The sequence below is a fragment of the Eptesicus fuscus genome, chromosome 23, assembly GCF_027574615.1.
Source record: "Eptesicus fuscus isolate TK198812 chromosome 23, DD_ASM_mEF_20220401, whole genome shotgun sequence".
Taxonomy (NCBI): Eukaryota; Metazoa; Chordata; class Mammalia; order Chiroptera; family Vespertilionidae; genus Eptesicus; species Eptesicus fuscus.
This window is the reverse complement of record NC_072495.1, coordinates 2447189-2468773: the sequence shown is the minus strand read 5'-3', so window position 1 is coordinate 2468773 and position 21585 is coordinate 2447189. Positions and strand designations below refer to the sequence as shown.

The following is a 21585-nucleotide window of genomic DNA, read 5'->3' as shown; positions in this document are numbered from 1 at the left end:
AGAAAAAGGGGGGTATGCACCCAGGTTTGGGGTTCCATCCGTCGGGGGGTGTGCAGGAAGCCGGTGATTGATGTTTCTCTCTCAGGTGGATGTTTCTCTCTCCCTTCCTCTCTCTAAAATCAATCAATAACCTGCCCAGTATGGCTCAGTGGTTGAGTATGGACCCATGAACCAAGAGGTCACCAGTTCAATTCCCCATCAGGGCACACGCCTGGGTTGTGGGCTCACTCCCCAGTGGGGGAGGAGTGTAGGAGGCAGCCGGCCAATGATGTTTCTCTTCACCTCTGTTTCTATCTACCCCTCTCCCTTCCTCTCTAACCATCATTAAAAATATACTTTTAAAAAATAAATAAAATCAATCAACAAATAAAAGGGGGTCTGCAAAAAGTTAAAAGGGGGGAAAGGAAGTCTTTTTCCCCTTCCTTATCCCCTATTGTTGCAATTCTCCTCAGGGTCGTTTCTAATGCCATTATGTGTACTCACTGTGCGTTGCCTTCTTTCCTTGATGAGGCTGTAATGATGTAACTCAGACTTAAAATTCCTTCCCTATAAAACGGAGTGGTTCTCAGCATTTAGTCATTACTACTTTATAATTAAAATGCTACACAAATATGAGGTGTTCTTTTTCTTAAAAGGCAAAGCAAGGCCCAGACAAACGCTGTATTTTGAACTTTCTTTAGAACAGAGGTCTCCTGGATCCTTAGAATCAGCCCCAGGCTTGACTACCTTGTTCCTTTGGGAGTGTTCCCATCCTCATCTTGCCATCAGCAGGGAGGAAGGCGGAGCCCCCGGCCTGACACGCCTTGGTCTGCCCCACAGGTGATCACTTACTCCGGCCATCACGTCTACGATAACTTGACTGAGGAACAGAAGGGCCGAGTGGCCTTTGCGTCCAATTTCCTGGCAGGAGATGCTTCCCTGCAGATCGAGTCTCTGAAGCCCCGAGATGAGGGCCTGTACACGTGCAAGGTGAAGAACTCGGGGCACTACGTGTGGAGCCACGTCGTCTTAAAAGTCCTAGGTAAGGTGGCGTGCCAACGCAAACGCCTGCCTTTTACTGACGGAGTCTGGCAAGGACAGCCAAAGGCATCCTTGGACAAAGCGTCTTGTTCCCACTCTTTTTAGATCGAATTTCTTGGGGTGACATTGGCAAATAAAACTACATGGGTTTCAGGTGCACAGTCCTATAATACATTAGCTGCATACTGTGTTGTGTGTTCACCAGCTGAGACGTTCAGTGCTTTGGAGTATACATTCCGATGTCACCCACTCCAGTTCCCTGAGAAGAAGTATGTTCTGTATTTTAACTACAATGAAAGAAGAAAAAATAATCACAATTAAAAAAAAATAATAAATATTCTCTAATATTTGAATGATATCCTTATATTTAACTTAAATATCTCAGATGATTTAAAACCATTTGTGTGTTTTTTTAACAGCAGAAGCTACTAAGTACTACTTAATATCTTCCAAATTAATGAACTCCTATCCTTCTCAGTATTAGTAAAACCATACGCAGCTTTCCTAAAATTTCCAGTTAAATGTGTTTCTTGACGTGGTTTTTGAGGCCGCCTCTGAAAATTCCACCACTGGCAGCAGCTGGAGTGGGTGTGAGTGCACGGGGGCAGAGCAGAGTATTTCTGGAGGTGATGTAACACAGGGCTAGGAAGCTAGGGAACGGCTCTTGAATCCCACTCCCAAGTGAACCATAGGATGGCTGGAGAACGCGCCACAGGGCCTTGTTCTTCCTGCACCTGCTGTTCGGGGATCTGTGAATCAGCACTTTGTCTCTCTCTCTCTCTCTCTCTCTCTCTCTCTCTCTCTCTCTCTCTCTCTCTCGCCAGTGAGACCATCGAAGCCCAAGTGTGAGCTGGAGGGGGAGCCGGTGGAGGGCAGTGACCTGGCCTTGCAGTGCGAGTCGTCCTCGGGCACGGAGCCCATCGTGTACCACTGGCAGCGCATCCGGGAGAAGGAGGGGGAGGAGGAGCGCCTGCCTCCCAAATCCAGGATCGGTAAGTCACCTTCCTCCCAGTCACCGAGACAACAGGACAGAACTGTCCAGGAACTCTAAATTGGACAGCAGTCACCATGTGACCTCAAATACACTGCTGCCTCTCTTTGAACTTCCATTTTCATCCATAGACTGGGACTGTCTTTTCTGTTCTCAAATGGATCGTAAAGTGTAAAAGACATTAGAAAAAATGTACCAAATAAACCCACCATATCTATCTTGTAGTATCCCTTAAAGGTTCCAACCCTTTGTAACTTTGGGGGATTCGCTATCATTTAAAAGAATGTTCACGTTTCTTCCCACGTCCCAAAGTGGGATCTATTCTATCTTCCACCTCATTCTTACCGAACGGCACTAGAGAATCTTAGGTAGAGGATGTAACAAAATCCACACGAAATGCAGAGCCTGCCGCTGAGGAATCGCATCCTTTCTGCTTGCTAGACCACAGCAGCCCGGGGCGCGTCCTGCTGCAGAACCTCACGGCCGCCTCCGCGGGACTCTACCAGTGCACGGCGGCCAACGAGGCGGGGAAGGAGAGCTGCGTGGTGCGAGTCGCTGTGCAGTGTAGGTATCGGCGGGGGCTGGTTCCCTCTGCATGTGGCTCAAACATGTAAACATCTGAAACGTGTTTAATCATGAGTAAGAGTAACCGTTATTTCCAGGAGAACGTGGCTGTCGCCACAATTAACCCAGTAGTTGCAAGGACCATTTGGCAGTTGTATTAGCTGTTTCTTTACAATTACGTGTGAATTTCTCAGCTCCCTAAAGAAATGTGTTATATCTGCAAGGGGACCATATGGAGATTTCCTTTATAAATGTAAACTTCCCTTACATAAGGGTAACTTCCGTTTTTAGAGCTTTTCCTGTGTCTGCAGTTTCTCAAAAATAATCAGCTTAAAATAATCTTAAAGTTAAAGAGGCATATTTTGGGGTGGCATATTCTACTACCTTCACCATCGAGCGGGGTAGTCAGACCCCTAGGGGTGAGCGGGAACTCAGGAAGGTAAAGCTCTGGGAATGCCCATCCTTCAGGGCTTAGGTCTTTTAAGTTCATGCATCTCCTCGTCCGTGTTTCATTTCGCTTCTGCTTTCGTTTCTGAGAAAACAGATGTGCAGAGCATCGGCATGGTGGCGGGAGCAGTGACAGGCATGGTGGCCGGGGTCCTGTTGATCCTCCTCTTGGTGTGGCTGCTAGTCCGAAGGAAAGACAAAAAGAGATACGAGGAGGAAGAGAGGCCTAATGAAATCCGGTCAGTCTCCCCCACCCTCTCCTCTTCCCCGAGGCTTCCTCCGGCCAGTTCCACAGCGACCACAACGTCAATGCCATTTCCTCTCCCGCAGGGACCTGGGTAAAGGGTGATTCTGGCGGGCCAGGAGGCCCAGCCCAGGACAGGAGGTCTGGCTCGCCTTGACTTTAGAGTGAAACTGTCTCTCCTCCTCAGAGATGCAAGCGATCAACTCCACACTACTTCTTTTTAAAAAAATACATTTTATTGATTTTTTACAGAGAGGAAGGGAGAGGGATAGTTAGAAACATCGATGAGAGAGAAACATCGATCAGCTGCCTCCTGCACACCTCCTACTGGGGATGTACCCGCAACCAAGGTACATGCCCTTGACCGGAATCGAACCTGGGACCCTTCAGTCCGCAGGCCGACGCTCTATCCACTGAACCAAACCGGTCAGGGCTCCACATTACTTCTGATTCCCTTCTGCTGAGAGCGGGCAGACCCACGGGCCACAAAAGGGTTTCCACAGACAAACCCCAACTCAAGGGGCGTGTAGTCTTCTAGACCATCTCGATGGCCGGTGGGAGAGCTGACCTCTGAGCTAACAAGGGGTGCGTTTGCCCGAGCCATGCCCCAGCCTCAGAGAGCGGGCGGCCCTGTTCCCCAAGCGGCTGCCTTCCCCTGGCATTACCTGAGGTTTGCAGCTTGGGGGTTTATCGGGAAACTTCAGGAGGAAGCCACCGCAGTGGAAAGGATCACGGTCTTTCCGGGATGACATTTACCTCTGTTCTCTCTCTTCAGAGAGGATGCCGAGGCCCCGAAAGCCCGCCTGGTGAAACCGAGTTCCTCTTCTTCTGGCTCCCAGAGCTCACGCTCCGGTTCTTCGTGCACGCGCTCCACAGCCAACAGCGCCCCCCGCAGCCAGCGGACACTGTCCCCGGAAGCGGCCCCCCGCACTTACAGACTAGTGGGGCCAGAGGCCAGAGGCTCGGAACCAAAGAGAGTGCACCACGCTCCCCCGGCCAAGGCAGGAAGCACAGCCGGCCGGCTCCCCAGCCCGAGCCGGCCCCTCCAAACTGTCTAAGTCCCCTGGGCTCCGACGCCCAGGCTTTCCCGGGAGTCGGGATCTTAGGACTTTTCTAGTCACTGTAGTTCAGCCACCAGCCACACCACCCCTCGATTCCATTCCTAGGAGAGGTCACTTCTGTGGCGGGGAGCAGGCATGGAGCAGGTTCAAGTGCGCATTCTCCTTTCAGGACACCAAACAAGGGAAGGGATGTCAGCTGGCCATGTCCCAAGGCTTCGGACAGGAGTGGGGGGAGCGGGTCTGTCTGGGCATCTGTTGACCAGACCTGTGGAAAGGCTGGGAAAGGGGGAGGGAACCCACGTGAAACTTCTCACTGAGATGTTTTGTATCAATACTTCAATTCACGGTTGTCAAGAAGAAATGAGGTGTTGTTCATAAATTTTCTATGCCTTTCTGCAAACCTACTGAATTACTGTGATGACCCAGAGTCAAGCAGAACCCACAGCCTTATACTACACCCTTCTGCACCAGGAACTGGGATTGCCGCTTCTGAGAAACTCCAAAAAAGGAAAGGTCTCTTCTATTTTGTCTTGATCTCATTTACATAAGGTTTGGATATGAATTTCAAGAGGAACTGAAATAATGGGAGATGGAGAACAATTGAGTTTCTCCCACTCTATCCAGCACTAATTTTCTTCTACTCCTATTGGACCATTAGAGCACTAAAAAAGGAGTCCAGAATGTATGACAAGGGACTATGAAAAACCTTTCATCTTGATGTTCAGAGGGTCACTGACAAATATCTGAAATGTATGCTGGAACAATTGTGGGTTCTCCCTCAAATCAGATGTCTCCAGTACTTCCCTGCTGGATCCCTCTGGAAAAAGAAAGCATTCACTATGTGTCATTTAACAAGGTCCTTAGAAAGAAGTCTTACAGCGAAAAAGAGATCTTTTAGAGATGCTGAAAGACCATTTGATGTACCAGTATAGTCTTTCTGAGAACACACAAAACCAGAATTTCAAGACTGACTGGGTTAGAGGGGGAGATTAGGTCAATTTTTTTAATGCCATAGAATGGCATAAGGTTTAGAATTGCAGCAATTCTAAACTTCCTTATGTCAAAGTCATTCCTGCCTGAGAAGTTGGGACAGAGCAAAGTCCAGTGTTTTACCAGCTTAGCCTCTAAGTCTAGCTCTGGGCTACGAGGAAATGGAATCAATTTGAGGAAGAGATGGTAAGGCTCTCTAGTGAGCGGCAGGGGAGGTGGGGATTAATGCCTGTTAACACTCTGTCGGCATCTTGGAAAGAATGAGCAGAAATGATTCACCAGGATAGCTCTCAGAAGAGCTGATCCATGGGAGAAGAAAGGTCTGAAAAATTAAAAACAAACAACAAAACCAAACAGCAGCCTCCAATAAAATAACTTGCCCTTTTAATAGTTTTGACTATCCTACTACTCAAATTCATCCTGTGCAAGAATTCAAAACCTGAAATAGCCCTTCGAGGACCCTAGTGCAAATGCCAACAGATCACTAGCAAAGCAAAAGATTTATTATTGAAAGGGCAGCAGAGGCTATAGCAAAGAAAAGGCGATGCTGAAGGTGGTGATGAAAGCATTGCTTCTAAATCCGGTACTGAGGGAAAGGCTGCCCTGGAATTGTGCCCCGTTTCTCTGGTTTTTTATTTCTACATTTAATTCTTACAACAGTGTCCTCACATAGTGCAAATGCATTCCTTCTAAAGCCCTTTAAAGAAATAGGGGTTTAGCCCTGCCGGCGGGGCTCAGTTGTTGAGTGTCGACCTATGAACCAGGAGGTCATGGTTCCATTTCCGGTCAGGGCACATGCCCAGGTTGTGGGCCTGATCCCCAGTGTGCAGCCGATCAATGATTCTCTCTCATCTTGATGTTTCTCTCTCTCTCCCTCTCCCTTCCTCCCTGAAATCAATAAAAATATATTTTTTAAAAAAAGGAAATAGGGGTTTGGCCCTGGCCAGTAGCTCAATGGTTAGAGCATCAGCCCGTGGATCTAAGGGTTGACGGTTCAGTTCCTGGTCAAGGGCACATACCTCGGTTGCAAGTTCAATCCCCAACCCTGGTTGGAGCGCATGCAGGAGGCAACCAATCAATGTGTCTCTCTCACATCGATGTTTCTCTCTCTCCCGCTCCTCCTTCCCTTTCACTCTAAAAATCAATGGAAAGAATATCCTTGGGCCCTAACCGGTTTGGCTCAGTTAGAGCGTTGGCCCAAAGACTGAAGGGTCCTAGATTTGATTCCGGTCAAGGGCACGTATCTCAGTTGCAGGCTCCATCCGCAGCCCCAGCTGGAGTGTGTGCAGGAGGCAACCAATTGATGTGTCTCTTTCACATCAATGTTTCCCTCTTTCCGCCTCTACCCCTTCCTTCCACTCTCTAAACATCAATGGAAAAATATCCTCTGGTAAGGATTAAAAAATAATAAATTAAAAAAAAAATAGGGGTTTCTGAGTGGTTAGAGCATCGGCCTGCACACCAAAGGGTGACAGGTTTGATTCCTGGTCAAGGGCATGTGCCTGGATTGCAGGTTCCATCACCAGCCCCAGGCATGGCAACCAATCAACGTGACACATCGACATTTCTTTCTCTCTCTCTCTCTCTCTCCCCATCCTCTCTAAAAATCAACCGAAAAAATATTCTCATGTGAGGATTAACAAAAAAGAAAAGAAAAAAGAAAAGAGAAATAGGGGTTTACCTTGGTGCAAGTTTTCATCTGAGTTTCTTACTCTTTAAAGTTGAGAAGTAAGAGACATTGAGGAAGTAGTGTAAAGAATGGCTGATGTTAGTTTAACTTAAAAGGGCTAGCAAATTTGGAATGTTCCTTGTACTAACACTGCCTCATTGTAAGATAAAAAGTCCCTCACTTTACTTTTTCATTCCTCTTGTAGTGGTGTCCAGCAACTTACCATTTCTGCTGGGTAATACTGGGAATTCTCTTTCCCAGAGAACCTGAGCCAAACAAGGGCCTGTGGACACTGCATCACTAGCAATTCTGCTCCGATCATTGTTTCCTCCTTGGAACCGGGCGTGCCTGGGGAAGTAGGATGTAGGTCCCTTTGCATGAAAAGGACGTTTAGGCTATTTAAACCGGTAGCTATCAGAAGACCAAGTACCAGTCAAACAATCCAGATTCTCTTGGAAATCAACTCACACTGGAAATCTACAAAAGAAGTCACAAAACTGATAACTACCTAAAATCTGAGAAATCCTAGGGCTTGGAGATTCTGAGAGAGAAGGCGATGAGGTCTTAGTAATGGCAGTGCACTCCCTCTGAGTCAAGCTTTTGAGTTCAGATATAACAGGTTCCGGGCTTAAGATAAAGTTTGAACCGTTACTGTTTTCAAATCACATTCCATTAATTTTGCAAGTCAGACAAATTTGATGCTTGAATATGAAACAAACAAAGGGTACAATCACTAAACGTTAGAAGAAAAAAATGTCCCGAAGATACAGACAGAATGATGTGAATGTTTAGAGAATAACCATTTCAATAAAATATATAAACTGAACTTAAAATTGAAAAATAATGAAGTTGATGCCTTTGTTATTAGACTGTATAAAAACAATTTCAGAATCGCTGTTGCAAAAACACACTAATTTTGCCTCATTTCTGTTAAGCCGTTTATACTTCAATCTTAACTTCTAAGTTGCCTTGTAATCGGGACTGTGATCACAAAAACAAATATTTATTACAGATGGATCTGTACCTGCAATTAAAAAATAAATAAAGGTGATACTGTAGGAGACCGAAGCTCATACAACCTACACTGGGAATTTATTAGCTTTCTGCCAACTTTAGAACAGAACTCAGACCGAATATCGGTTCTTTATTGATTTCGGTCACAAACATGCCAACAACCCTTTTCTCACAAGGCAAGATGCCAGGCAGTTCTGGAGCCACCAGGTGACCACAGGGCTCAGGCTCGGGTTCCGGCCCTTCAGGACTTTATCAAATAACAGTATTTACTAGGCAAGTACTGTGTGCGAGGTAAAGCGCCGACAGAAAGGTAGGCGCTGAGGGATTCCAATAAACCTGGAAAAAAGTCACAGAATTAGAGGTGACACAGGCCCAGCACCTGGAAAAGGTTAGTCCTAACCCTTCCCCAGCCGGAACCCGGCGGCTCCCCACGGCCGCCTCCCGTTAGACACCGAATGTGCGGGGACACTGCAGGAGGCGGAGGCGGCGTTAGGCAACCCAGACCCTCAGATGTGTGGGTGCGGGATCCCCGGGGCCTGGCACACCCTGAGCACACAGCCCGGCCTAGAGCTGGTCTGGGGGGCCTTGTCTGCGCCGCTCCCTTCGGCGGCGACTGGGCGGAACGTCCCGCCGCGGGTGTGGCCGGTGCCGGCCGCGGGCTCGATGGCTCAGCTGGTGCAGGGAGGACAGAGGTTAGCTAAAAAGTGAAAAACACGGGGTGCGGTTCAGAGGTGAGGCTTACTGAACGGCGGGGAGCGGAGAGGAGCCTGCACAGCCCCCTCCTCCGGGCCGCCGCCGTCGTGCACCCCCGCAGGGACCCCCAGCCCCGGGGGTAACGGAGCTCAGGAAGCTGAGTAAACGGCGACAAACGAGAGCATCGTTTGTCCAAACACCGTGCGAGTGGGACCTCGAGAGCGGCGGCGCCGTCCAGGCTCTGCCCCGTGGGACGCGGCCAGCGCTCGGCCCGAAGGCAAACGGGAGACCGGGGTCCGCTCCCGGCTTCCCGGGCCGACAGGCCGCGCCCCGCCCGCCCGCGGGAGACGCCCCGCCGCCGCGGCCCTCGGTGCTGCCGTCACCGCGCCGGGCCGGCCGCTCAGGTGGGGACCGTCCCGGCGGGAGGGGCCGCCCCACTCGCTCACTGAGCGGCTCCAAGGCCGCCCGGGCTCCCGGCGCCCGCCCCCCCCACGGAGGCTCGCTGCCTTCCCGTCCCCCCCCCACCCCGAAGCGCAGGGCCTGGGCCAGGGGAGGGGCTGGGCCCGGCAGCCGAACGTTCCCGGCGGGAGGGGGGGCGGTGCGGGCTCGTGGGGTCCCGACCAGGATCCGGCCTGGGCGGGCGGCGGGCCCGACCCGCGAGGCCCCTCAAACCTCTGCGGTGGGGGCTGCGGCCTCGGGCCCCTGGCTAGCCGGGCCCCACCGCGCAGGCGGCATCCGCGGCGGCCTGGCGGCGCCCCAAACCGCAGACCTGGGTGGCCCTGGAGAAGTCACCCTAGCAGCGCCCAGGGGCCGGCACCGGCGCCCCCGCGCCTTGCGGCCAGCCTCGCCCGAAGGCGGCCATGGCGAAGCTAGGTCGGGGACCCTGGGAGGTCTGGGGTTCGCGCACCAGAGAGGGCCCTGGGGGGGGGGGGGGGCAGGCTGTGGGGGAGGGGAAAGCCGCGGCCATTTTGTCCTGGCCCCACTTCCGTCTCCTCTTCCGGCGCCTCCGAGTCCCGCGCTCCTCCCGGGGCCGCTCCAGGGCGCGGCCAGCGCGGCCGCCATTGGTCGGCCCCAGGGGCGCCCGCCCCCCCACCCGCCCGCGCTCTGGGGCGCACGCGCAGAAGCGGACGCCCTTCCCGGGTGACGCCGGGCTCCCGCGCGCGGGCTTTGGCCCCCTCCCCGTCTCCCCCGCCCTCTCCCCGGGGCCGTTCGGAGCGCGGGGGCGAGAATGAAAGTTCCAGAACGCTGCGGCGAGTGCGTCATCGCGAGGCGGGGCGGAGGGGCGAGGCCCAGGGCGGAGCCAGCGTACTCATTGGGGCTCGCAGGGGCGGTCGCGCGCCCATTGGTCGAGCAGCCTTGATGGGCAGCGGGCAGGGCGGGCCCCTTCTGGAAGGTTCTGAGGGAGGGTATAAGAGGCTGGGTGGCGGCGGGCCCCGGCCTCATTGAACGCGGGGACACCATCGCTCGTCGGTCTGTGCCAGCCAAACGCGCACGCCAGGTAAGGCCTCGGGGCCTCACGCCCTTCGGTTCGGGAGCTCGTCCGAGAAGCGAGGAGCCGGGTGTGCGGCGGCCGCGAGGGTTCTGCGTGCCCCCGCGGGCCGCCTGCGCGAGCCTTCCGCCGGGCCGGGGAGCTTGGTTCCCCGCGGGCGCGGGGCGCGGGCCCGGGTGGAGGAGCGGGCGCGGGGCGCGCAGCCCGGGGAAGCGGGCGACGGCGACCCGCCCGCGCGCAGGAGAGGGAAAGGGGGGGCCGGGGTCGCGGCCGCCTTCGGGCGCGGAAGTGGAGCGCCTTCCGGCCGCCGCTGCGTCCCCCGGCTGCCCGGTTGGGCAGGTTCACCGGCGGCCATTACTGGCGTGCGCCCAAGGCGCGGGAGGGGGCCTCGGGGGCACCTTCAGGGCTGCGTGGTGGGGAAGCGGTGAAGGGGGAATCCAGAGACCGGATCGGGCTTGAGACCACGTGGTCGCCAATGTCGCAGTCCTTCCCGGCCGGTGCTTTCTTCAGCCGGGGGCGGGCACAGGCCCCTGGACTGCGGTGGTTTGGGTAACCCTTCCGTGAGGTCACCGCTGGCAACGCTAAGTGGTCGTACCTGTGCCGGGCTCACCCGACCTATAAACCAGGTCACCATTGGATCCCGGTCAGGCCACGTGCTCTTGGTTGTGGGTTCGAGCCCCAGTGTGAGGCAAGCTGATCAATGGTTCTCGAAATAGATTGTATTCCTTTTAACTTAAATAAAAATACATTTCAAGTGGTCATACCTAATAGCCTGACTTCCCATTTAACAAAGGAAGCATTTCTAAACGCTTAAACTTTTTTCCAGCAACCATGTCTAAGGGACCTGCAGTTGGCATTGATCTTGGCACCACCTACTCTTGTGTGGGTGTGTTCCAGCATGGAAAAGTGGAAATAATTGCCAACGATCAGGGAAACCGAACCACCCCGAGTTATGTTGCCTTTACTGACACTGAGCGATTAATCGGTGATGCTGCAAAGAATCAAGTAGCAATGAATCCTACCAACACGGTCTTTGGTAAGTCTCTAATATTAAATAAAAGCATGGCATGAATTAAGCTAGGCTGGGACACCTATTGTGAGGGCCGGAAAGCTGTAAGAATTGGAAGAACCATTTAAAAAGCTTAAATGCAATAGATGTGAGCAGCAGTTCTTCATAACTGTTCAGGCTAAAATTTTGAGGTATCAGCATCTCAGGAAAACTTACGGAATTTTCTGGCCATACAGAAGTTGAAATAATTTATTATGAATGTGGGTTACTAGGCATCAGTATTTGAGTAATTGAGAGCCTAGGATGTTTGGGAAAATATAAAGAGGTTGATTTGGATTTGCATTTCAAACCTTTTTGCAGATGCCAAGCGCTTGATTGGACGTAGATTTGATGATGCTGTTGTCCAGTCTGACATGAAGCATTGGCCTTTCATGGTGGTGAATGATGCTGGCAGGCCCAAGGTCCAAGTGGAATACAAGGGAGAGACAAAAAGCTTTTATCCAGAAGAGGTGTCATCCATGGTTTTGACAAAGATGAAGGAGATCGCAGAAGCCTACCTTGGGAAGGTGAGTAGTGCAATGCCACGGCATAGCTGGAGATTGGAACACCAGATACTTGGGTGCTCTGGGTGGGTGACTCGAGTTGACTGACCAAGAATATACAGACAAGTTGTCAGAAACTGGTCTATTTACTTATGTTCACTAGAATGTCTTCTGTAATTTGCCCTATTTTGAGTGCATGCCTGAGTAGGTGATCATAGGACTTCCAGTGTGTATGACTGAACTAAAGTGTCCTTTATTTTTTCCTGTTCTCAGACTGTTACCAATGCTGTTGTCACAGTACCTGCTTACTTCAATGACTCTCAGCGTCAGGCCACCAAAGACGCTGGAACTATTGCTGGTCTCAATGTACTTAGAATCATCAATGAGCCAACTGCCGCTGCTATTGCTTATGGTTTAGACAAAAAGGTGTGTACCATTTGCTGCATATCTGCATTACTTTAAATTTGAGCCTTAGTAAAAAGTTGAGAGGCATCAGAAATATAGATAACAAGTAATAAGTCTTCCTTCTAATGGCAGGTTGGAGCTGAAAGAAACGTGCTGATCTTTGACTTGGGAGGTGGCACTTTTGATGTGTCAATCCTCACAATTGAAGATGGAATCTTTGAGGTCAAATCTACAGCTGGGGACACCCACTTAGGTGGAGAAGACTTCGACAACCGAATGGTCAACCATTTCATTGCAGAGTTCAAACGCAAGCATAAGAAGGATATCAGTGAGAACAAGAGGGCTGTCCGTCGCCTTCGTACTGCTTGTGAACGTGCTAAGCGTACCCTCTCTTCCAGCACCCAGGCCAGTATTGAGATTGATTCGCTCTATGAAGGAATCGACTTCTATACCTCTATCACACGTGCCCGATTTGAAGAATTGAATGCTGACCTTTTCCGTGGCACCCTGGACCCTGTAGAGAAGGCCCTTCGGGATGCCAAGCTTGACAAGTCCCAGATCCATGATATTGTCCTGGTGGGTGGCTCTACTCGTATCCCCAAGATTCAGAAACTCCTCCAGGACTTCTTCAATGGAAAAGAGTTGAATAAGAGCATCAACCCTGATGAGGCTGTTGCTTATGGTGCAGGTAATCAACTATCCTAGTTGAACAGTTGTAATAAAGAGCCTCTTTGGAGAGGCTCAAACTGACTCGCTATGATGAAGGATTCTTAAACATTCGTAGTTTCCACTAAAAGCTTCGCTAATGATAGCCTAACTTCCTTGGATGTCTGAGCGATGAGAGATTAGTTAATGGAGAAATGAGTTGTGCAGCACTTTTTTAAAACTCTAACTACTTTTCAATCTAGCTGTCCAGGCAGCCATTCTCTCTGGAGACAAATCTGAGAATGTCCAAGATCTGCTGCTGCTGGACGTCACACCTCTTTCCCTCGGCATTGAGACGGCCGGCGGCGTCATGACCGTCCTGATCAAGCGCAACACCACCATCCCCACCAAGCAGACCCAGACCTTCACCACCTACTCGGACAACCAGCCAGGCGTGCTCATCCAGGTGTGTTTCCCTCTTACCTGGCCTGACGTATTGGGAGGCCCTATATACAAAGCGGGGTGGTGGGGGGCTAGGCCCGCTGTGATGATGGATTCCAAAACCATTCGTAGTTTCCACCAGAAGTCTTGTGTTGGCCAATTCCTTCCTTGGATGTCTGAGCGGGCCAGTCTTCCCTAATTGTGAAGTTACACTTGGAAATAGCATGGAAAATTTGTAATTTCTAGTAATTTCAATTTTCTACCAAGGTTTATGAAGGTGAGCGTGCCATGACCAAGGACAACAACCTGCTTGGCAAGTTTGAACTCACAGGCATACCTCCTGCACCTCGTGGTGTTCCTCAGATTGAAGTCACTTTTGATATTGACGCCAATGGCATCCTCAATGTCTCCGCTGTGGATAAGAGCACAGGAAAAGAGAACAAGATTACCATCACTAACGACAAGGGTAAGTTAAACAATGTGGAGCGTGTCAAAGCCACCTGGACTTAAAGTTTAATGTTAGGGACATGCTTTGGGTCTTAAGTTGGCAATGTTCCATTTAGCCAAGATGGGGATTGTAGATTATAGTTTTCAAACATGGACCATGTCTAAATGCCATAGGTCGTCTGAGCAAGGAAGACATTGAGCGCATGGTCCAAGAAGCTGAGAAGTACAAAGCTGAAGATGAGAAGCAGCGGGACAAGGTGTCTTCTAAGAATTCACTTGAATCCTATGCATTCAACATGAAAGCAACTGTTGAAGATGAAAAACTTCAAGGCAAGATCAATGATGAGGACAAACAGAAGATTCTTGACAAGTGCAATGAGATCATTAACTGGCTGGATAAGAACCAGGTATGTAGTCTTTTAAAACTGAGTGTGGGCCTAGAGCTCAGTAAGTTCAGAGGTCACAATGATGAATGGTCCAAACATTCGCGGTTTCCACCAGAATTCAGTTGTGTTGGCAACTAGCTTCCTTCCTTGGATGTCTGAGTGGCCTGAGATTTCATCTGTAGGCTTGACACTGATGGCAGGCTTCTGTGTCTAGTACCTTATCAGATTGCATTAGGTGCATAAAGGTTCCTTAAGTTTTGATGGTAAAATATCTTGTTATCCTTTTCCCAGACTGCAGAGAAGGAAGAATTTGAACACCAGCAGAAGGAGTTGGAAAAGGTCTGCAACCCCATCATTACCAAGCTGTACCAGAGCGCAGGGGGCATGCCAGGAGGAATGCCTGGCGGCTTCCCTGGGGGCGGAGCTCCTCCCTCTGGCGGTGCCTCCTCTGGGCCCACCATTGAAGAGGTCGACTAAGCCAGCCTTGAGCATAGATCTAGCATTGTTCCACACAAAACATTGAAGGACCCAAATTTGTAGCAAATTCCATGGCAGTTTTAAAAGTTGAGCTGCTATATAGTAAATAACTGGGCATTCTTGATACTTGAATACGGACTGTGCACAGGGAAAGGAAATATAATGCACTTTATAACTGTATTGTAAAGTGGAAAATGCGATGTCTTAAATAAAACTATTTAAAATTGGCAACATAACAATTGCCTGGCTCTTATGTTTTATAAAGGCAGCACTCGACTTTCTAGGGTGGGATTTCCCTCTGGCCTTAAGTATTTACATACAGTATCTGGGTTAAGGATAGATTACTCAAGTTAAATTACTAAGGAAGGTTTAAATGAAAAGAAATGGGAGAACTTTAGAGTTTGGGCTCATAATTTAGTATATGGTGCTATCAACACTAAAATGTTGAACTTCGGATACAGTAATTCCTTTCAGGATTAAGTTCTTGGAAAGGAAGTGCTAAAAAGTGAATTCATGTCAAAGTTTGAATAAAATTGAATCACTGAACAATTCCTAAAGGTTTTCCCATTTTGTTGAATTTCTTGGAGTGACAAATGGCTAATAAAACTTTAACATAGGGTCAGGTGGTATTATGGTACACCACCTGCATGTGTGTGTTCACCGCCCCAGGTAATTTTGACGTTTTGAGGACAGCCAGTTCAAGCAGAGACATGGCCATTTGTGCCTGAATGGAAGTGCAATGTAATTCTGAACCTGTGGAGTAAAAAGGGTTCTCCCACCAGAAACCCTGCTCAGGGCAGGTTTTACTGGTTTTTCTTAGTCAAGGGCTGAGTTGGCTGTGGTGAGGGTCTTCTCACCTTTGAATCAAACAGACTTGGAAAAATGTTGAGCAGCTAATAGGTTTTGATCAGTCGGCCTAACCCTCAAAGTTCATAGGCTGAGAGGGGGAACCCAGTTTGTAACTATAGTGGACAATCCTGCTTAGGAGCAAAGGTTCTTTGTCCACTGGGTTGTATGTTAGCAAAGTTTTTTTGTGAAGCACTGTCCTGATGGACCTCCATTTCCTCAAGCCTGAACCAAGGAGATGCTAAAATCTGTTCATGGCCTAGTGGTGCCCACTCTAGTGGTCAGTTTAGAATTTTAGGTGTCACAAGGGCACAGAGTAATCCACCTATCTGCTTCTTCTGTTACGGTTCTTGGGTAAAACGAAAGTATTTCATAGGCTATAATCTGATTTCACACCATTAGCCTAGTTCAGTGGTCCGCAAACTGTCAACAGAGCCACATATCAACAGTACAACGATTGAAATTTATTTTGAGAGCCAAATTTTTAAACGCCACTTCAAAATAGACTCGCCCAGGCCGCGGTATTTTGTGGAAGAGCCACACAAGAGGCCAAAGAGCCGCATGTGGCTCGCAAGCCACAGTTTGCCGACCACGGGCCTAGTTCAGTGAGCATAACCAAGAGGCTGCTTGCCCTTCATGAAAGCTGCAGTTAGTTGCATCCGTGAAACAAATGGGAGGAAAATTGCAGTTTCCTTCATGTGGATGGGAGAAAAACGCATTGGTAGGCCTGTAGTAGAAAATAGTTGGGGCTTGGGAGGAGGGTGGAAATTCCCTATTTGCGGTATTTTTAGTTAACCTGAACAAGAAGGTGTGTACACAGCTGCCGAGAAGAGTAACCTCAGTTCACCAGGGGGAGGAGATTCAGGCATTGACATTCTATAAAAATTAAAACATTTTTGTTTGAAAAACCTATCAAAATAACTAGACTTAGGACACGTTTTGTTTCTGTGCTATATATGTTCTTTGGTAATTAACACTTGCCTATAATTACGTAAATGAAAAGATTAGCCTTTGACTATATTAGGGAAATTATTTTAATAGCTGTTGCCTTATTGTGCTGATGAAGAACTAATACTTCTTGGTTGTAGCTCCCGTTCTTTCAAAATGCTCATATGAAGAGCCAAAAAGTACCTGAGATCGGTATGGTCAGAGATGTGGCGCTCATAAGAAAGCATGTTGCCATTTCCTCATCCATTATGACCCCTTTTTAATTAAAGATTACATTTAAGGTTTAAAAACAAACATTTTTGTCTCTGCATAGTAGTGTAGTGAATTATAAAGTGCCCAGCTCATCTCAATACAGAACTGGACTCCAAAACCTGTATTTTTATTTGGGCTTCATGCTTACTGGGGAAAAAAGTACATACATGCAATTATGTACTTAATTTGGTCCCAGTGTTCATTTTGAGTTCACTTGTTATGATTTTATTGATTTCAGAGAGGAAGGGAGAGAGAGGATAGAAATGTCAATGCTAAGAATCAGATTGGCTGCCTCCTTCATGCTCCCTACTGGGGCTCAAGCCCGCAACCTGGGTTGGTATGTGCCCTGAACTGTGACCTACCAGCCAGGCTGAGTTTACTTTCACGTTTTCCAGTATTTTGGGATTCACAAAGGTAGATTGACCTTTGCAAGTAGACGTCTAAGCAACTGGGTTTTGAGGATCCAAGTGATTCAGATCAACTTTGTTTTTCTTTTAATCAGGCTTCTGCGGTGGGCTGAGCCTGTTTGGGGGAGTAGACACAGCTAGTGAAGATCAGTTCCAGTCGGAAATGTCTACAGGGTAGCAGGAGAGACTGACAGACACGAGATGAATTGAGGACAATTACAAAGTGACATTACAGCCCTAACTGGTTTGGCTCAGTGGGTAGAACGTCAGCCTGCGGACTGAAAGGTCCCAGGTTCCATTCCTGTCAAGGGCATGTACCTTGGTTGTGGGCACATCTCCAGGAGGTGTGCAGGAGGCAGCTGATTGATGTTTCTCATCAATGTTTCTAGTCTCCCTTCCTCTCTGTAAAAAATCAATAAAATATATTTTAAAAAAACAAAAAAAACCCCAACAAAGGGACATTGCAGTGTACAAGATAGCCTGATGATTGTGGGAAGACCCTGGAGAGCGTATTATATAAGTTGTTTGTTGGAGACTTGAAGATGCAGAGAAGGCGGCCATAGGAGCACCAGTATCTACCATTTTCCATTCAGTTTAGTGTTAGCAAATGGCTTCCACTTCTTTCATTTGATTCCAACAACCTTCCATGGGAAGAACGGCTGGACAGTCTAGCTCTGTGTGCATGAACAATGTTACTAGCAGGGCGGCAAGAACAATGTTCCTTTTGCATGAATTCTTGTAAGGAGGTGTTGTAAGAGGGAATGTGGGGCCTAGATGCCTGGTTCTGAAATTTGCACAGGGCACTACTGGGTTGGGAAGAGGGAGCAAAACTCGAGTGTCCCTCAGCCCCCACGTCCAGGTACAGGCTGGTTTCAGCTGAACTGAGCAATAACATGGCTGACATTCAAATGTATTTTTCATACCATAGCTTGGATTACCCAACAGTAATCATGACACTTTTAAACTACTAAGGAAATAACTTGTTAATCCTCACTTGATATTTTTCCATTGCTTTTTTTTTTTTTTTTTTAGAGAGAGTGGAAGGAGGGAGGGAGGAGGAGGAGGAAGAGAGAGAAGAGGCGAGAAAGACACATTGATTGGTTGCCTCCTGCAGGAGTCCTGACCTGGCCAGGATCGAACCTGCAACCCTTTGGTGCATGGGTCGAAACTCTAACCACTGAGCACACCGGCCAGAGCAGGAAATAACTTTTATCTTCAAAGCTACAACAATAAAGTTACTACTAACTACTGTAATATTTACTTAAAATGTCATGTAAAGACCTAAAATGATGCCTTCAAATAATCCTTTTCTCAGTATTTATTGGGTACCTACAATGTTCCAGGACTTGAGCTTTCATAGTAAAAAATGGTGTTTCGGATTTTGTTAAGATAGAATGGAGTGACTGGTGAGGCATAAATAGGAGTTTGGGACAATTTTCATTTCTTTGAAGTCTGTATGTGGATGTAAGGACACCTTTGTCCACTAGATAGCAGTAGCTACTTATAAAACTGCTACCAGGGCAGATGGGGGAAGTTGCCAGGTTTTGGTTTTTTTTTTTACAAAGTTTTGTGCTTTTGTTTATTTTTTCTCCCAAATTTTTATTGAATTAATGGGGTGACATTAGTTTTAATAAAATTATGGGTTTCAGGTGTACACTTTGTAGTACATCATCTGTAAGCTGTATACAGGTGGGACAAAAGTAAGTTTATGGTTGTTTGTATGGAAAATAATACAGTAATCCTATATAATAAAGAGATAATATGCAAATTAACCCTCATTCCCTCACAAGGTGGCTACCTACGACCAGGTCGGCAGGGGGGTTAGTGAGGGATGACCAAACGACTGAACAAGCAGGCTGCGTGGGGTAACCAGGCCAGCAGAGGGGGGCAGTTGGGGGCCAACAGGCCGGCAGGGGGGTCAGTAAGAGGCGACCAGGCCAGCAGGGGTGGGGGCAGTTAGGGACGACCAGGCTGGCGGGGGGGGGGGGGGGGGGTGCACTTGGGGGTGACCAGGCTGGCGGGGGGGGGGGGTAGTTGGGGGTAATTAGGCTGGCAGGGGGGTAGTGAGGGGTGACTAGACTGGTGGCGGGGGACCGTTGGGGGCAATTAGGCTGGTGGGGGAGGGCAGTTAGGGGCAACCAGGTCGGCAGAGGGGACAGCTGGGGGTGACCAGGTCAGCAGGAGGGGCAGTAAGGGGTGACCAGGCTGGCAGGAGGGGGGGGCAGTTAGGAGCGACCAGGCCAGCAGGGAGGGGGAAGTTGGGGGCGACCTGGCAGGCAGGCAGGTGAGTGATTAGGAGCCAGTGGTCCAGGATTGTGAGAGGGATGTCCAACTGCCGGTAGTCGGACATCCCCCGAGAGGTCCCGGATTGGAGAGGGTGCAGGCTGGGCTGAGGGGACCCCCCCCCTCTGTGCACGAATTTCGTGCACTGGGCCTCTAGTTAAAAAATTATAATAGTACAAGAATAAGCTCTTTTGGGTATGTATTCACAACTGTAAACCTAATTTTGTCCCTTCCTGTATTGTATTGTGTGTTCACCCCCTAGTCAGGTCTCCTTCCATCACATTTATCTCCCTTTTACTGTCTTCTACCTGCCCCCACACCCAAGACTTGTGCTTTTTGTTTGTTTCACAAGTTTCCTAACTGGAAGGATAGCAAACACCGAGGAAGGAAGTTAGCCCCAAATATTCACCTTCCACTTCCAGGCATTCCCAGTTAAGTTGAGCAAATGCCCTGCTTGGGGAGTTTGCCTTTTATTCCCAAACCCATAGTGTGTGGGGGTGGAGGGGATACAGACAGACTTTGAAACACGGAGGGAAAAAAGATAAAGCTCAGTGGGAAGATATTTTTAAGCTAAGAAAAGAAAGAGGCTGCAGAGTTGACTTCCCCAAGAGAGGGGGGGGGGAGGGAGAGAGAAGGAGGGAGGGAGAGAGACAGAGAGAGAGAGAGAGAGAGAGAGAATGGGAATGAATGGGAATGATATGAGTATGTCCTGCTGTGGTAATTGGGAAGAGATGGAGGAGGATGAACAATAGGAATATGAGATGAGATATAAGATTCTTACTCTCAAGGAATGGAGTGATCATGGCTGTGTTGTTTTCTTTATCTCAGCTTGATTGACATATAATTGACATATAATATTGTATAAGTTTAGTTTTTATTTGATATGCTTGCATATTGTGAAATGGTGACCACAGTAGAGTTAGTTAACACCTCCATCACCTCACAAAATTACCATTTCCTTTTTGTGGTGAAAACATTTAAGATTTACTGTTGTAGCAACTTTTAAGAATATAATAGTATTGTTAACAATAATCACCGTACTCTACATTAGATTTCCAGAAGTGATTCATTCATCTTTTAACTGGACTTTTGTACCCATTGATCAACATCTCCCCACTTCCCCCACCCCCTGCGCTGCTCCTATCTATGTCATTTGAGATACTGATCTCTCAAATCAAGTAGATACAGGTTTTATATCGAGGGGTTGAAACAATTAGATTGGACTAAAAAGAAAGCAGGCTATAGGCAAGTAACCCCTTGAAAAGATTTAGAAATATTCACCAGAAATCTCTTGTTTGTTGATTTAGTGCTTCTCATATTTCTGTCTAGCAGAGACTTACTCCGCTGTTTACTAGGTGTGTGACCTTAAATTGTTCCTTCTGAAGCTGAGTTTCTTTACCTATGAAATGGGATTATGATACTCAACCATTTGATTTGTTTTGAGGACTAAGTGAGCCAGTATATGTGGAGCATTTAGCTCTGTACCTGACTTATAGAATAAGTGCTCAGTAAAGGCTATTATGAACTATTCATTAACTATTAATTACATAATAATTATTTTAAAATTTCCTAAGACTCCAATGACAAAGCACCAAAGACTGTGGCTTAAAACCATGGCAGTGTATTGCCTCACGGATCCGCGGCCAGCGGCCTGGCCCCACAGACGCTCAGCTGCTCCCGGGCTCCGGAGGCGGCACTGCAGTCACATGACCACCTTCCCCTGTGTTTTCACGTGGCTTTCCCTTTGTGCCATTTCTCTTTTATAAGGACACCAGTTGTGTTGGATGAGGGCCCACCCTCATGACCTCATTTGAAGACATGATGACCTCTGTGAAAACCCTGTTTCAAATGAGGTGAAACCATTGTGAGCTCCTGGGGCCAGAACTTCCCGATGTCTTTCCTGGGTGGGGGGGGGGGGGAGGGGGACACAGCTCAGCCCACGACGATCACATTCCCTGTGATCACAGAGACCCTCCCCAGCTCCGCACAAACAGAGCGTGGGCCCCAGACCACATGCCAGCACCTGTGCTTTCAGGGGCCGAGGAAACGGCCTTTTGATGACAGCCCCCTTCCCGGAAGCAGGTCCCAGCACAGGCCACCAGCTGCGGGCCGTGTTCCTCTCTGTACCGTTACCAGCCGTCGTCCCTCCGGATTCCCAAGCCATGCCTAATTCTATTATTTCCGTGATTTCCCCGTGGGCAGCCGTTTATTTCTGTCATCAAGTCTCTGATGAAATCTTTATCTGTGAAATGCTTAGTCCAATCCCGGCAAATGGTGTGTATTAACACGGCACAGGCTGCCCGCGCCTGCATTAT

General features: G+C 48.8%; 2 protein-coding genes, 1 long non-coding RNA gene and 1 other non-coding gene across 4 annotated transcripts in view; 3 read left to right on the top strand and 1 right to left on the bottom strand.

The window, feature by feature from the left end:
- CLMP (CXADR like membrane protein) overlaps window positions 1-4327 on the top strand; it is a 98280-nt gene extending 93953 nt beyond the window's left edge. Inside the window, exons 3-7 of the mRNA XM_028135776.2 lie at window positions 820-1021; window positions 1845-2012; window positions 2453-2575; window positions 3120-3261; window positions 4042-4327. Coding sequence (XP_027991577.2) covers window positions 820-1021; window positions 1845-2012; window positions 2453-2575; window positions 3120-3261; window positions 4042-4324 — 918 coding nt within the window. The 3' untranslated portion in view covers window positions 4325-4327. The remainder of the gene's footprint in view (window positions 1-819; window positions 1022-1844; window positions 2013-2452; window positions 2576-3119; window positions 3262-4041) is intronic.
- A 3721-nt stretch (window positions 4328-8048) lies between these two features.
- Window positions 8049-9599, bottom strand: LOC129148134 (uncharacterized). The gene is made up of 3 exons (XR_008555316.1): window positions 9463-9599; window positions 8546-8697; window positions 8049-8336 (listed from the first exon to the last, which is right to left on the bottom strand). It is a non-coding gene; the product is annotated as an uncharacterized LOC129148134 (long non-coding RNA).
- A 508-nt stretch (window positions 9600-10107) lies between these two features.
- On the top strand, window positions 10108-15085 carry HSPA8 (heat shock protein family A (Hsp70) member 8). The gene is made up of 9 exons (XM_054712811.1): window positions 10108-10191; window positions 11009-11218; window positions 11552-11757; window positions 12007-12159; window positions 12271-12826; window positions 13047-13249; window positions 13492-13690; window positions 13846-14078; window positions 14349-15085. The coding sequence occupies exons 2-9, from the start codon at window positions 11014-11016 to the stop codon at window positions 14532-14534; spliced, it is 1941 nt and encodes a 646-aa protein (XP_054568786.1). The 5' UTR covers window positions 10108-10191; window positions 11009-11013; the 3' UTR covers window positions 14535-15085.
- On the top strand, window positions 13323-13408 carry LOC114228866 (small nucleolar RNA SNORD14). Its single transcript, XR_003614978.1, has one exon. It is a non-coding gene; the product is annotated as a small nucleolar RNA SNORD14 (small nucleolar RNA).
- Window positions 15086-21585: the final 6500 nt, after the last annotated feature.